At 36.0% G+C, this 16,514-nt stretch overlaps 2 protein-coding genes and 1 long non-coding RNA gene across 3 annotated transcripts; 1 reads left to right on the top strand and 2 right to left on the bottom strand.

Annotated features, from left to right (window-relative positions):
* Positions 1-713: 713 nt before the first annotated feature.
* LOC123877051 lies at positions 714-4,660 on the bottom strand. Its single transcript, XR_006798479.1, has 3 exons — positions 4,610-4,660; positions 3,314-3,509; positions 714-1,914 (listed from the first exon to the last, which is right to left on the bottom strand). It is a non-coding gene; the product is annotated as an uncharacterized LOC123877051 (long non-coding RNA).
* Positions 4,661-9,132: 4,472 nt separating this feature from the next.
* LOC123877035 (cyclin-H) lies at positions 9,133-11,304 on the bottom strand. The gene has a single exon (XM_045923544.1). The coding sequence runs from the start codon at positions 11,161-11,163 to the stop codon at positions 10,186-10,188; it is 978 nt and encodes a 325-aa protein (XP_045779500.1). The 5' UTR covers positions 11,164-11,304; the 3' UTR covers positions 9,133-10,185.
* A 383-nt stretch (positions 11,305-11,687) lies between these two features.
* LOC123877040 (ras-like protein 2) lies at positions 11,688-14,729 on the top strand. The gene is made up of 4 exons (XM_045923551.1): positions 11,688-11,909; positions 13,207-13,294; positions 14,015-14,226; positions 14,519-14,729. The coding sequence occupies exons 1-4, from the start codon at positions 11,805-11,807 to the stop codon at positions 14,711-14,713; spliced, it is 600 nt and encodes a 199-aa protein (XP_045779507.1). The 5' UTR covers positions 11,688-11,804; the 3' UTR covers positions 14,714-14,729.
* The last annotated feature ends 1,785 nt before the right edge of the window (positions 14,730-16,514 follow it).

Here is a 16,514-nt window from a genome sequence, read left to right as displayed (position 1 = left end):
CCGTCCCTTTATTTCAGCAATTCATGTTTTATATTGTTTAAGGTAGAACATACTTTTAATGTGACCCGACGTGGGGGTATGTATTAAAATAAAAGTATGCATCTATGTTTATTTTACGCGGTTAAGAAACAAGTTATACCTACACAATATAATAGGTACCTAATAATGCGTAACAAGTGTAAATTAAAAATTTATAACACCCCCGACGATCCAAAGTATTTGAGTTTTCCAAAACATCATTTTCAAATAAATTATTATGTATTTAGGCAACGTCCATCTTGACAGCTTGACATTTGTCAATTGACATAATATTAAGAACCTAACGGTTATATAACCTTCTTTCTACAAGAAAACTAGAAAAGAGCTGATAACTCTTAAACGGCTGAACCATTTTTTTTGGATTATAGCTAAGAACACTCTCGATCAAGTCACCTTTCAAACAAAAAAAACTAAATTAAAATCGGTTCATTCGTTTAGGCGCTACGATGCCACAGACAGATACACAGATACACAGATACACAGATACACAGATACACAGATACACAGACACACAGATACACAGATACACACGTCAAACTTATAACACCCCTCTTTTTGGGTCGGGGGTTAAAAACGATTTCTCACGCGTCATTTTAATTTTATGTGTCAAATGTCACGTCTAAATTACGATTTTAGTCCTTATTTTAAAGGTGAACCGTACTTTTGACATTACAATATTGACCCATAGAGATAAAATAGCGCGTGAGAAGTCATTTTTACGGACTACATTATACTTGTGTTAAGATATAATTTGAGGACAAACTGAGGTGACCAAGAAGTGACATTCCAACAGGAATATGGCCACACATGGTTCTAACTCCTAACTGGAAGCAAAATCAAAATTGTGACCTTACTAAGTCTACAATAATCGAAATAGAAATTGTAACTTTCAATGTAATTGATTAATTTCAATTTTAACTAAATTTATGCAAACTGCCTATCCCAAAATAGGTAGGTAGAGGTACCTACCTACGATCGATCGATTTGGCGGATCAATTTCGACTTTGCTTAAGGTGCCTACAGATTTGCTCGATTTTTGACTATCGACCAAAAATTGAGTAAACGTGTAAGCAATAGACAATAGACGATCGACAGCGTATTTTTTGTCGATCGCCGGTCGCTACTAAGGGATCTCTTTGTCGATCAATAAATCAACAAGGTGATATTACTTATTTTAACTTTGTTAATAGGTAATGTATAGGATTTGATCAAAAATGTGAATAAATGCAAAATAGGTAACAATTGATGAAACCAAGAAAGTCTCTAAGAAACTGGCAAATCTTATTGATCGCCAAAACACAATATATCGGCCGACAATAACGATCAATCTATATCCTTGTAAATGTAGGCAGCTAGGCGAAACTGAATCTGCTACCAACAACAAGCATAAAAATAGGGTCTTCCAAAAAGATGAAAAATATGCTCGAATTCATTTATTTAACTCAAATCAAATATAATACTTACATAGCCAAATAATCAGAAATTATAGATAAAATAAGTAAGTAACTAACTACCTACCTGTCTAATAAACTTGATTTGCGTAAATATTTTTTAATTAGTAGGTATGTGTTAAAAACATTTTATGTGGTACAATTAATGTTATTAAGCAGCTAAGTTTAAAACTGTTCCAATAATAGTTCTCGTCGTCGTAGGTACGATAAAAATATTGTATCCAAATATCCAATATTGTATTGTATTGTAGGTATCCTGTAGTCAAAATATAAGTACCCGTCTATTGATTTAGATATGTCCTTTTAGATATTCTTGGGCTGTGATGAAGTGTAGTAAAATATTATGTCGGATATTTCGAGCGTTGTTCTATTATTTTGATACTGGCAACTATGGTAGCTTCCTGATTATACTGGTAACATTCATCTGAAAAAAACTTAGGTCAATTACTCAATCAAATCATTTGTATAAATTTCGTCGACATATCGATATAAAGTCATCCCTCGGACAAAAAATCTCTCAGAAAGTCAAACTTCTCGAAAAAATCGTTAATAATAAAAAATCGTCACATTTAAAATGTTAAGTAGAAGTTAACACAAAATTAAGACTTAAGACATATTGGCGCAAAAAGCGTCTTTTCTTAAATGTTTTGTCATTTTTGGACCTAATGCGTCTTAAAAAGTGAAAAATTCAGTACCATTGATTTTAATTTCGCAACGTTTCCGCTTGGAGCGCTGGCTGTAAACTTGAGCATTAAAATAAGGCGTTAAGGGCCATTTAACTTTAACGCTAGTGTTTCGACTCAAATACTATCGACGTTGGTGAGAAGTAAAATCTTATACTGAAGGCACTAGATACCTACTCTTACGGCTGTTAGCGATACAGATATTTCACTGTAAAAACCTGCTTGTAAGACGCCATCTTCACGGACGACAGAATCGCGGCGATGGTCTCGCCTTGCCACCAAAGATACAACTTCTTATAGTCTAATCTCCACAGGGCGATACTATCACCGGCGATATATTAATTGGACTCGTTGCGATTGCCTCGCCCGTGGAGACGGTGCTACGGATATCACCCACAACAACTAAGACGCGACGCGTTGCTTCGCTTTCACTCCACGGCAATATGTCTTAAGCCTAAGTTACTAAGATAAATCATCGTTTTAACGGTAATCTATGATATCGGATATTTCAGGAGGGAAAATACAGTTGTTAACTATATACCTACCTAGTCAACTGTTTAGACTTAATGTTGCCATTGTAAATCTTTCTACCAGAATTAATATAATAATGATAACTACGCATCAACATTATTGTTATAGTTTTATTTACCTATGTTGTAATGGAAAGTTGTATTCGGAAATTATGCTGGAAGGGATTTTAATAAAATTATACCCATCTTTGAGTGAGTTTTATTTCGGTACTAATTATCAATTTCATCATGTTCAACCCATCGCTGACTCACTACAGAGTACGGATCTCCTCTCAGAATAAGAAGGATTTAGGCAAAGACTACCACGCTGGTGAAATGCGGACTGGTAGACTTGGGTTCACATATGTGAACAACTGTGAATCTATTTACTAGCGTGTGACGTCACACATATTAAGTGACCAGCGCCATTACAAAAGCGTCGTTTTAGGCGCGGTTTTCAAAACTTAAACTTTATCTTTGATTATAATTCATAATGCTTAAGTATCTGGATCTTCCGAAAACTATCAATTTAGTGTGCTTATTATGTAAAATAAAGAATAAATTTAAATCGATTTCCAAAAATTAGTCAAATGAACCTAAGCTAAGTGGGTATATACCAGTTATGACTTACCTACATTCTACTCCGAAATCCAGTCGCTTACTGCAGCTGCTCATCCAAGTCAATAGTGATCTCATCTCCCCGCTTCCCCCATCCAGTTGAAAACGTCAGCTGCCCATCCGAAGCTGCGAAGAGGTTCGCAGCAGCCAACAGCAGGCATAGTGCTGCACGTTTGATGAAACGTCGAAAACCCGCCATTGGTTATACTCTATCCACGGAAACAAGTTAGTATTACAACTCTCTCACGTAATCCCATACAAATTACAGAAATAAAAATCGCCTTAGCCATATCGAGTAACCAACTACAGTGGACCCCCGGTAATCCGACCCCTGTCTAATCCGGCACTCCCTGTAATCCGACAAGTTTATTTTATTATTGAACTAGCTGATGCCCGCGACTTCGTTAGCGTGGATGTAAGTTTTTTAAAAAGCCCGTGGGAACATTTTAATTTTCCGGGATAAAAAGTAGCCTATGGGCTAATCCAGGGGATAATCTATCTCCATTCTTAATTTCAGCCCAATCCGTTCAGTAGTTTTTGCGTGAAGGAGTAACAAACATATACACATACACACAAACTTTACTCTTTATAATATTAGTGTGATGTGATGTGGGTTACTTTTGACATATAGAATATTATCGTTGGATCTTTAATTTGTCGGATTACAAGGTACTCTTTAATAAAAAACGCCGGATTATAGGGGGTCTTAGGCAGTACTCCATAATCCGACAAATTCGATAGTCCGACACTGCCCTGCAAAACGTTTGTCGGATTACCGGGGGTCCACTGTAATCACAAAAATGTTTTCAAAGATCATTCAAAATTCAATACGAAAATCGTATTGAAAACAAAAAGTATCTAACTATATCAGAAAACGATTTCAAAGAACATTCGAAATTCAATTAGAAAATGTTTTCAAAGAACATTCGAAATTCAATTCGAAAATGTTTTCCAATAACATTCGAAATTCAATTCGTAAACATAGCGCATCTCGTGTCGGTCAGAAAAAGTAACAACTTAAAACTTCCCAAACACTCGTTTTTATGCAAATTCACTCTTGGTGGCCTCCTAGCAACAGATCGTAATATTACGTCGAATAAGTTAAATATCGATTTTATTAAACCACCTTCATCAGATAAATCAATAATTTTATATTATTTTTGACGATTCAAATTTTTTTTTAAAAATAACCTTACAATAGTTCGTTTCGTTTGTGATTGGTTGGTGATCCAAAATAGTTAACGCCCACTAAGATTTTCGTCTCTGTCATTTGTATGGGATTGTGTAAAAGAGAGAGCGCTATACTAACTTCTTTCCGTGGAAATTAACTTACGATGCGACGATGGAACTTGGAATGAATTACTCCAAAATACCCATCCTTTTTTATATGAAACCTAACAGTTTTCCCATAAAACTAACTAGCAGTTTTACACAAACGACTTTTTATTTAATAGCTGAGGTAATAAGAGTGAAAATGGTATGTATTAATTATTTTTTTGCTGCTTGGGTGGGGTACCTAATTTACGTGCATCGAATCAAGTGAAGCCTTAGTAAAAGTAAGAGAAAAATTAATTGTTTTGGTTATTTTCTTGTTGGAACTTGGAAGTAACACTAGGGTGAGCCTCTGATTTTATCTGAATTATTGAAACCTAATACCTACCTAACTTTATTTTCCATTATTCGTCAAACATTGATTATTATCAACGGCTGTCCGATTTCTTTCAACCATTATAGTTCAGTCAATTTGTAAATTGCCCTCCGAAAAAAGACCTACCGTAATTTGACATAATGAATCGTTAGGGGGGCATGTCAAGAGGTCACAGGAAAAATAAAAAGGTTGCGCTGATTGCTGATTTTGAGAAATTCAAAAAATGAATAAAAAAAATTTGAAATGCTTTTTTCTTGGAAACTATTGGTTTTAGGAAAAAGTTTTTTAATAAAAAATGTAGAGGGCATTGCGAACTATATTTTTTGTCATTGACGTCATCCGACTTGAAATACAAAAAGTAGAGGGCGCTAATGGATCAAAAAAGTGTTTCAACGCTGTTTTCGATAGGAAAAAATGATTTTTTTATAATAATGTAAATTGGAAAGTTGTTCGTCACAAAATTAGCTACAACTTTTATTTAAACAAAATTTTTATACATGCCCCCCTAACGATACATTATGTCAAATTACGGTAGGTCTTTTTTCGCAGGGCATCTAATTATTCCTTACATATTGACTGAACTATTATTACCTACTTGCGAAAAACCAAATAAAATTTGAATTTCGCGTTGCGATTTTATGACAGCCGATAGCCGACTCTTACTTTTTAGTATTTGTGGTTATTGAAGTCGGTTTTTTTTTATTTCCCAATTTTTAGTGGACCCACTGTACTAAAATATGCTATGCTTAGTTAAAAACCTACTATAAGTATACTTTTCCAAATCGGTCCAAGCGACTTTGAGTAATCGGGGAACATACATTTCTTGAAGTCAGTTAATAAACACAGAGACAGATTGATAGTTTCTGTGTACTTTCTTCATACAAATCGAACACGCGTACGCGCGCGCGTGGTGCCGTGCAGTTTACATGTCACACGTAGGACCACGGCGCGCGGCGCAATGAAATGAAATGAAAATTTGAAATGAAAATTTATTTCACAAATTTAGATACACGCATTTCATGGCGTTTTGTTCCTTGGCTAGATACATTACTTTATCTGATTCAGAAATCCGTTTTTACCCGACTATGACGAAGCCTAAGAGGAAGGTATTGTTTTTGAGCGGTATGTAGCTATTATGTCCGTTCCTACGTGCGCTCGTAACTAGTCAACCGATTTTGATAAATGATACGTCATTAGATTCGTCTTGATAGCGCCACTGTCGCCAGATTTCGGATTTTCCCCTTTACTTATATTATAAGACCTACCTACCTGCCAAACATGTTTCTAGGTCAACGGGAAGTACCCGATAGGTTTTCTTGACAGACACGACAGACGGACAGACAGACAGACGACAAAGTGATCCTGTAAAGGTTCCGTTTTTCCTTTTGAGGAACCCTAAAAGGCAGATTTTAGGTATATGCGCTTTGATGTGCGGGCTGAAAAAGATGCAGTGCAAACCATAGTCGGGGTTTATTATTTTTGTAAATTGCTTGTTTGGCGCAGTAGTGGGTGGTAGTGGCCCCACGGGTAAATTCAAATTCAAATTATTTTTATTCAATTAAACTTTTACAAGTGCTTTTGAATCGTCAAAATAATCTACCACTGGTTCGGAATGCCGTTCCTACCGAACCTAAATGATCAAGTAGGTAGGTAATTATTGTTCCAGTCACATACCTAATTGAAAAGACAAATTAAAAATTGCACAGGCTTCCTTCGCAGTATAAAAACTTCGTGTCTTCGAACTAGAGATCACATCCATTCGCTTTCCAAAGCTTTAACTAACCAAGGTATATACTCGTAAATAGGTAAATATGCACAAAGTTCTGTACTTTTTATTCGTGGTTGCTTGCTTCGCGATGGTGCATACACAGTTGACTTTCACGTCGAGTTGGGGCGGCAAGCGGTCCGTAGGCGCCGGCCCTACGATGTGCAGGAGCGATGAAGCGATTTCCAACATTTACAGAATGATTCAGGTGAAGTATACCTACTACAGTGCCCGGCAGGAAATATTGCTGAGTTTTTTGTGGGCTCTTCTCAGACCTGGGCGCGTTTGGCACCCTGACTAAAGCTACGAGCTTTATTTACCTAGATAGCCTCAAAAGCTCAACGGTTCAAGAGCGATCTGAAAATAGTGGCGCTCTCATTATATTATGTAAAAATACTAGCTGATGCCCGCAGCTTCGCCCGCGTGGATTTAGGGTCTGAAATTCCGTGGGAACTTTTGATTTCCCAGGACAAAAGTAGCCTGTCCGTAATAGCCCGTCCCCGGAATGCAACATGATTCTATATCACGTAAAAACATTTAAACGGATGATCCTTTAAAAATCCCGAGGGATCACCAGAATTTAGGAATGCAATTCCTTACTTACAGCATCAGGGTTGAGGAGTTGATATTTGACAGATATCTTCAATATCAATCATCAATTTATAAACGAAAAGTTTCTAAATCCCATCAATTTTGATGGTGAGATCCCCTGCAGCATCAGGATTGAGGAGTTGGAATCCAATTTTTTTATGAAACAATGTCACAAAGTTCCTCTATCGATTAAAAAAAAATTACGCAAATCGGTTCAGAAATCTCGGAGATTTCGGTGTACATAAGTAGAAAAACACAACTCCCTTTTTGAAAGTCGGCAAAAAAGTAGCCTATGTTACTCCCTGGCCAATCCTCTACTTGTCTGTGAAAATCCCGTCAAAACCGGTTCAGCCGTTCCGAAGATTAACCTTTTCGAACAGACAGACAGACAAAAATTTTAAAAACGTGTTATACAGTTATGGTATCGTTCAAATAACCATATGAGCTTACTATGAGGTAGTTATTTCGAAATTACAGACAGACACTCCAATTTTATTTATTAGTAAGTATAGATGTGGTTTCGAGTTCGAACATCGGGATTTTCAGGCTGGAAAAATCGGCTCTTAGGTAAAAGTATGTACGCATTATAGCGTCGGTGTAGGCGCCAATTATAATCTGATCGTAATGCTGTTTTTGCTATAAAATAATTCTTCTTTTTTCCAGAATGAAGCCGAAAGACTGCTGCTCTGTCAAAAACCTTAAAAAGTGACTTCAAATTTCAACATCCTATTTTGTAAGAACTTCGAGACAATGGCACTACCTAATGACTTTCGTTTAGCATTTATCTAATTAATGAAACAATTGTTAATAATTATATTTTATGAATGTATGGAATTTATATACAAATAAATATTTTTGAATAATTTGCTTTTTTAACCGACTTCCGAAAAAGGAGGAGGTTCTCAATTCGTCGGATTCTTTTTTTTTTATGTATGTTCCCCGATCACTCGCAGACCCCTGGACCGATTTGGATTTTTTTTTGTTTTGAAAGGGTATACTGTGCAGGTGGTCCCATATAAATTTGGTGAAGATCTGATGAATATCTTCGGAGATGGAGAACAGAACTCCTCAATTGATAAGAGCAAATTGCTCGCGATCAGTGTAATAGCTTAGTAAACAGTAGGGTTTTAACTGGGCATAGCATATTATAGTACAGTGGGGCCACTAAAAATTGTGAAATAAAACATTTTCAAAAGAAAAATAAAACCGACTTCAAAAACTACAAACACTAAAAAGTAGTACTAAGCTACACGTGTAATGTACCTAGGTATGAATTCGAGCGAGCATATTAAAACAAAATTAGAAATCCAAGAGTGAAGCTTTTGGAATTCTAATTTTGTTTGTAAAGTCGGTTTTTTTTTTCTTTTGAATTTTTTTTTTCTCTGATACCTTTTACATTTTAAGTTTCAAGTGCGTAATTTCTAAAGGCTCTGTTTCTTAATTTTACTCAAAGTTAGGGTAAGTATCTACTAAAGGCTCTAGATTTGTTAATTAGGGACAAATAACTCTAAAATAATATCACACTAATATTATAAAGGCGAAAAGTTTGTTACTCCTTCACGCGAAAACCACTAGACGGATTCGGCTGAAATTCAGAATGGAGATAGATAATATCCTGGATTAACACATAGGCTACTTTTTATCCCGGAAAATCAAAGAGTTCCCACGGGAGTTCGAAAAACCTAAATCCACGCGCATGAAGACGCGACGCGAACGCGGAAAATTAGAGTTCCCACGGGAATTTTAAAAACCTACATCCACGCGAACGAAGTCGCGGGTATCAGCTAGTTAATAATACTTTCTAAGGGGTTGAAAATAAACAACCAGATACAAAAAATATGTCCAAATACTTATTTATATTTCATGTCTATAATTATATGTAGTCAAAACTTAATCATACTTAATCATGTAGGTACAGTGCCGGGCAGTAAATATTACACATCAACTTTAGAGGGAGATAATCAGCAGTTTCAGTTTCGTAGCTAGCCGTCTCTATCACTCACACACACTATACCTGACGTTTTGTCACTGACTTTCAGTCCGACAGAGATGACGCTCTACGAAGCCGAAACTGATGATTATCTCTTTCTAACACAGTGTAATATTTACTGCGAGGTACTATATTATTATTCCTGTGGGCTGTGCTAATAAGCAGTTTGAAATCAAATGCGAACTTCACTCACACTGTAAAACTAGTAAAATTGCGGTATGTAAGGTGCATTTACATCTTCCCCCGTGGGTGCAGCGAGCTGTGACATGAAGAGTCTGTTCATCTCACAATTGCAGTTACAGATACTATGCCCGACATGTCAATGAAATTAGGTTTTGCAATACGAGACTGACAATACGCGATTCTGTGTGCCTGCACATTATTGAATGCACATAGTGGCACATCAAGATAGCTTTTTTTTATTTTTATTCGGATACAAGTTAGCCCTTAACAGCAATCTCACCTGGTGGTAAGTGATTATGCAGTCTAAGATGGAAGCGGGCTACCTGGAAGGGGTATGGCAGTTTTTATTAAACACATACCCGTTTGGTTCTGTAAGGGTGTATCTGAATATAAATAAACAAAATATTAAAAAATGGCACACCTCTTCCAGTGTACTTATATAATATGCCCATTTCACTCACTAATACAGAACCTATCATCTGAGTGGACACCTTACATAACAGTTATGAGTGAAGTTAGCAAAAGCTATCAAACTCTACTTATAAGCATTTGTATTTAACACTATAATTAGTAATATAACACATAACTGAGTTAGTTACTCAGTTATGAAGGGTTATGTGATAATGTGATGCGAGAGCGACTTGTAACCATTGTCACCCTCCACTCCCGCAGAAGCCTACTCAGTTATGGGCTATACCTATATCCATTTTATGATGCAGAGGGTGAGAGCATTTGAGAGACCCCGCTATTATCCAGAGACATTCTGCTAGGTCCAGTATGAGGTGGGTCATCTTCATCTATTGCCTCTCTCATCCGACGTTTGTAAATCTCACTGTCTGGGTTGTTTTCTTCGTTCCGACACCTATCTAATTTCTTCTCAATAATCCTTACCCTCTCTCGGGCAGGGCTTTCCACCATTTTAACCATGGACCGTATTTTTCGGACCGCCTCAATAAGTATAGCTAGTTTATCAGACCCAGCATCATGGAATAACATATCTGTCACATAGCTGTCCAAGTTCTCTTGTTCTTTACTCGCTGCATGTAACACCGCAGCCAATGCAATCTGAGATGGTGCGTAGAGCAAACACGCATCAGTCAGGAATACTTTCTCTAAGAATTCGTCAATACCACTACGTAAGCGTTCAGGATTTGCGAGGGAACACCTAGTTTTTATGTCAATCAAAAACCCTTCGACAGGTCGGAAAGGGTTATGTATCGTCAAATGATAATTTAACTGCTGCATCAATAGCAATTCGTTGTTTAATATAATGTCAGCCGCTTTTTCTCTGTCCCCCTTTATATTTGCAACGAACTGGCTAATGGAAACGTTAAATTCTTCAACTTTGCAAGCCAAATAGACGCAGGTAGCTAGGATTTCTTTCGGGTGGTAGTCCATGGAGGAGTTGTACAAATAAAACCTTTTAAAATAATGAAATGCTGTACCAACAACTCCTTTCGGCATCGGTGGCGCGAATCTCTTACAGAACTCCTTCAAATGAAGTTCGTATTGTTTTAACAGCAGTCTCTCTTCTTCTGGAGACAGGAAGAAGTTGTACCTTTGATATTCGTCGATGTGCTGCCCGCGTTTTGCTATGAACTCTAAGTTGTGTTTCTCTCGTTGGCGGGCCAGTTCAGTTTCGTCACTAAAAGTCCAAAATTTCCTTTGGCTGCTAGTTGAGAACATATTGAGAGTGTTGCAGAAAACTTTTATGGTCAAAAAACAGCCTGAAAAGCTGTAAAATATTTTAAATTAAAATCAAAACGCACTTTCACAGCCGTTTAGGTAGGTACGTACGTTAAAAATTGACGTTTAGTTTGGAAATATTTTAACAGCTGTCATAATGCCCCTCACAGCTCACAGACCAATCTGTTTTTGAACTAACAACTTTTTTAAAAGCAAAATATTTAATAATTATTGACCATAGGTAATAATTCCATTATATATTAAATAAATGTTGTTATATACTTACACACTAATAAATTCTATGTATTAAATATAATTATACAATTAATTTGTGTTTAGAAATGTTTCTAGTTAAGGTGCAGTTGACATATGCTGTGGGTAAAACATGGGGGTAAAAAATGAATTGACAAGTGACAGCAACGTTCCAATTTATGCAGTTGCACGTTCATAAACACATACTTTTATGAGAGCATAACTAGTTAAATGCGTGGAACTTTTTTTTGTGTTCAGGTGATTGTGACAATCTGCGTGAAAACAAACGTTGCAATTGAATCATCCGTGACCGTCATTAGAAATTTAGAAAATATACCCAATTATTTTCAAATAATTTGTTTATTTCGTGTTATAGTACTAAAAAGAAAATGTCGCGACCCGGGGACAGACCGAATCAAGCACAAACATACAAACTTGTCGTGGTAGGCGGCGGAGGTGTTGGAAAGAGTGCTATCACAATTCAATTTATACAGGTATTTCGATTTTCGCCGTATTTGGCCACAGTAACGCCTACGGAACGTATGCTAGTCTATTCCGGGCTTATCTCCACTTTCCAATATATAAGACAATGCTTTTATGTATAGTTATCACATGTTTTTGTACGTTACATATAATAGTAGAATATAGTCATATTTATAAATAGTGTTTGTGGAAACAATATCATGTCAAGGCCTAACATTGGACGCCGCCCACTGGTGTCATCAGCTTCTAAAACACCTTTTTTATGATAACCAACATGTTGTATAATAACTACCTTCCATAAGGCGCCTTTACAAACAGATCAGAACTTGAAACAAGTATCATTCCATAAAATAAAAAACGTTTTACACTATGTATGGAGATGAATTTAAACTTGAAATTGAAAAAGATAGCCAGTAATTATTGTTAGGTACTTTGTCAGGATTTTTTGGTACTGTTTGAAATAGCATAAACAAGCTATTCTGTACACAAAACATTGGACAATCTCCCTGTGTTTGAGATTGTGCACAATATAATAAGCTGGACCATAGCAAAACTGTTATGTTCTTTATAAGTTAGCTTACTGCTGTCTTAGGGTGAGGTCTATAGAGTGCACTTTAACTTTGCTGAGACTTAAGACACTTAAAAAGAGACAGCATTATATCACTGGCATAAATCTATCTTATTTTAATTGAAACTTAAGTCCAAGCAATGTCAGAATATGCTATAGGTATAGATTTCAGCTGTAGACTTTATTGTCATGTACCATCAAATGACACATTGGCGTTAATTCTGATGTTTTTCTTTAAACTAAAATTAGAGTATCTGCAGGACTTTGTCTGTGTTAGTGTTAGCTGGCAAGCGTGTTCTGCCTTTTTGGAGTGTTTTTTTTTTTGTTAAAACTGACTGGAAAGCGCTCTAAGAGGGTGCCGTGTGTATGTCGGCGAGCGCCGGCACAGACGGGGTCCACACTTGTATAGTTTAACTAACTTGTTACAATCTTTGTAAAGCAAGACGAGAGAGAAAAAAATAGAGTATCTGCATCTTTTTCTTTATAATATTGCTAAAAAAGGATGGAGAATTTATTTTCAATTTAAAGACTCCACTTTAGTGTACTATGCAAACAATAGGCTCACAACTGGCACCTAAAGTCACAAGGTCTAACAGTTCCTAAACTAAATAATGTTTGTCTGTCCTTTTCTTTTTACATTGGTAAGAAAAAGATGTGAATACTCCAAAAATTTGTTGTACCCAGAATCAGCACCACTGTCAAGGGCAAACTTGTCATTGAATAAAAAAAATCCTTTTCAGAGCTACTTTGTGACTGACTATGACCCCACCATTGAGGACAGCTACACCAAGCAGTGTGTCATTGATGACATTCCAGCTAAGTTGGACAGTAAGCTATATTAGTCACTATCTTTTTATTGCAATTGTAGTTCTATTTTAGTATTAGAATAATATAATTACTAACAACTAGCAACACACCCCAGTTTCTATGTTTCTATTTCATGGTGACATGTACACATTGTTATAGTGTGCGTGGTGCTCAGCCTAGGTATCAACTCGGTTTACTTTACACACACAAATGCGATAACAATCTACCAGACTTTAAAAATTTAGAAAAACTTTAAAATATGTTTTTCCAATTTTGTTTTAAGCAGGATGTTTTGATAACTCAAGCATGCAGGTTGCCTCACAATGTCCTTTCGTGGTTAAAGTTATACATATATTGCCTAAAAGGCTTGTAACTCCGAAAAGTTAATTATGCGTTCTCACAATTGATCCCTGCTGTTCCCCCTCCCCCCTTTTTTGGTCTTATAATTGTAAGGTCCCAGATTCGATTTCCGACAGGGGTATTTAATAATACATATCTAAATTGCCACTGGTATGGATAGAGGCTTCAATGCCACATAGAAACTGATCAGGGGCTAAAGTTACAGTGAACTCATATGGGTTTAATGTAACTACCATATCTTTTCATCGTCTTTCATTACTTCCATCTTAGACTGCATCATTTGCATTTACCACCAGGGGCACCAGGTGAGATCATAGTCAAGGATGTAAATAAAGAAATTCTAAAATATACATATTTATATTTCTCTTTCTTTTCATATAGTTCTCGACACAGCAGGGCAGGAAGAATTCAGCGCCATGAGGGAGCAGTACATGCGTTCAGGCGAGGGATTCCTACTTGTGTTCTCAGTGGCCGACCATGCCAGCTTTGAGGAACTGTTCAAGTTCCACAAGCAGATCCTGCGTGTCAAGGACCGGGATGAGTTCCCCATGCTCATGGTCGGGAATAAGGCTGACTTGGAGCACCAGAGACTGGTAAGATATCTCTCTCTTCCTTTTAGGGTAGGTCACTTGTTCTTGATGCTTCATTACTCAACCAAAGCTGAGTGTATGATTTTTGACAACCTTAGTAAATAACTAGGTTTGACGTACTACCAAATATGAGGTTTATGGTAATAACTAGGTCTGGTGTACCGCTAAATATGAGGTTTGTGATAATAACTAGGTCTAACGTACCACCCAAATAAAGGTTTGCACTATCCACTTCAGGTTCAAGATCAGATATTTGTAATATTCTTTTCAAAACAATGTATTATATCTTTCATAGGTAACACTGGACGAAGCGCAAGCCCTTTCCCGCCAGTTAAAAGTCCCATACATTGAGTGTAGTGCCAAAGCGCGCATGAACGTAGACCAGGCCTTCCACGAGCTCGTCAGACTGGTGCGGAGGTTCCAAGAGGCAGAGAGAATCCACATCAAGTCTGAACACAGGAACAAGAAGAAAAAGTGCACCATCTTGTAACGTCGTATGTAGTGAGCTTTATGTTGAAAAAAAAAAGTTAAACGTCAAGTTCGAATGACAGATGATCACACGATTTTTTTTGTAATTTTTTAGAAGTTGATAATAATGTTATACCAAGAAAATACAGTAGACTGGTTCTTAGCTATTACGGTGTAAACTTTCTGCAATGAAAAACTTTCTGTAATGTAACGTTCATTGGTAGCAATAAAAATATGTTATTTGTGAAAAGAATAGTTGCTATCGAATAACTCAAAAGTCACTGGCATTGATTCTGATGTTTTTTTTTTCTAAACTAAATTTAGAGTATCTGCATCTGTTTCTTTTTAATATTGCTAAAAAAAGACAGAAAATGAATTTAAACATTTGACTGGCATCTAAAGTCATGGGGTTTGACAGTTCTAAATTTAATTGAGCTTGACAGTACTTTTCGTATTGCATTGGAAAAAGATGTAAACACTCTAAAATTTTGTTACGATCAGAATCAGTACCATTGTCCGTTTTTTCACCTGCCTTAGAAACAAAACAAATCAATAAAAAGACAAGTGTAAATTAAAAATTTATAACCCCCGACAAGTGAAGGTTACAGTAACTAGAAAATAGCTGATAACTTTCAAACGGCTGAACTGATTTTCTTGGATTATAGCTAAGAACACTCTCGATCAAGCCACCTTTCAAACAAAAAAAACTAAATTAAAATCGGTTCATTCGTTTAGGCGCTACGAAGCCACAGACAGATACACACGTCAAACTTATAACACCACTCTTTTTGGGTCGGGGGTTAAAAATAGTTGGTTTCATAAACTTCTTTATAGATAGTGTACATTTGAACAGCTAAGGCTCTGTCTACTTCTTGGTCTGAGATGTGTGGTTAGCTTAATATAAAAAAAATGAAATGTCAAATTCAAATGACAGATAAGCAATTGAAAATTTCTAAGTTCATTAAATTATATTTTATCTGTTATTCGAATTTAAAAATGGTGCTGATTGATGATGTTTTTTGTTTGCAAACTTTGTTAGCTACTTTTTGTTGAAAATTATTTAACCAGAGTCATTGTAGGTAACTTTAGGTTTTGAAGATTTTTTGCTACCTAGTAGTCCGCCATTTTTCTTCGTTTTTTTTTTTTTTTGCAAAATCGCGACCACGCATAAAATTTGTATTGATCAATAGCTGCTGGCATCAATAGTACAAACAATGAAACAAAATCTTCGAAATTGTTAGAAGAAGAAAGTTGTACTGGTGGCGTCATTTGATTAATAAATAATACAGGTTTTACGCAGGGCGTTATTTTGAAAGCCAATCAATTTTAGGTTAGTCCTTCAGCCTGGCTAGTTGGCTGATGAATAAAACAACTCAGCCCAGCTTTTATTGTAATTTCATTTTATTATTATATTGATTGATATGTTCAATGAAGACCTAAAGCTACCTATATTGACTGTAATATTTTCTTGTACCAAAGTGACATAATGCAAAATTGTAGAAAAAAAATTGAAAATTGAAAAAAACTAAACTTGAATTGTGTCACTTTTGTCAAGAAGCAGCGATGATTTTGAGCACCTATTTTTTAAAAAATTTATTGATAGTACTTTTTAATTCACATCACCTCTTTTATATGACGTTCACGAAAACAAAAACTTGGCGCGCATCTATAAATTTTTTTTTTTAATTTATGGTAACTTATGAGATATATTTTTTTTCTATGTGCCATCTTTGGCTTTTTAATATTACTTTAGCAGTGACTATTGCAGTTATATTTTTGTTCTAGTTAATAAGCAGTATAAATTATTATTTATTTTGCTAGGT

This window comes from Maniola jurtina, chromosome 22 (genome assembly GCF_905333055.1).
Source record: "Maniola jurtina chromosome 22, ilManJurt1.1, whole genome shotgun sequence".
In the NCBI taxonomy this organism is placed as follows: domain Eukaryota; kingdom Metazoa; phylum Arthropoda; class Insecta; order Lepidoptera; family Nymphalidae; genus Maniola; species Maniola jurtina.
Note: the sequence above shows the minus strand (reverse complement) of the source record. Positions and strands in the feature narration are given on the sequence as shown.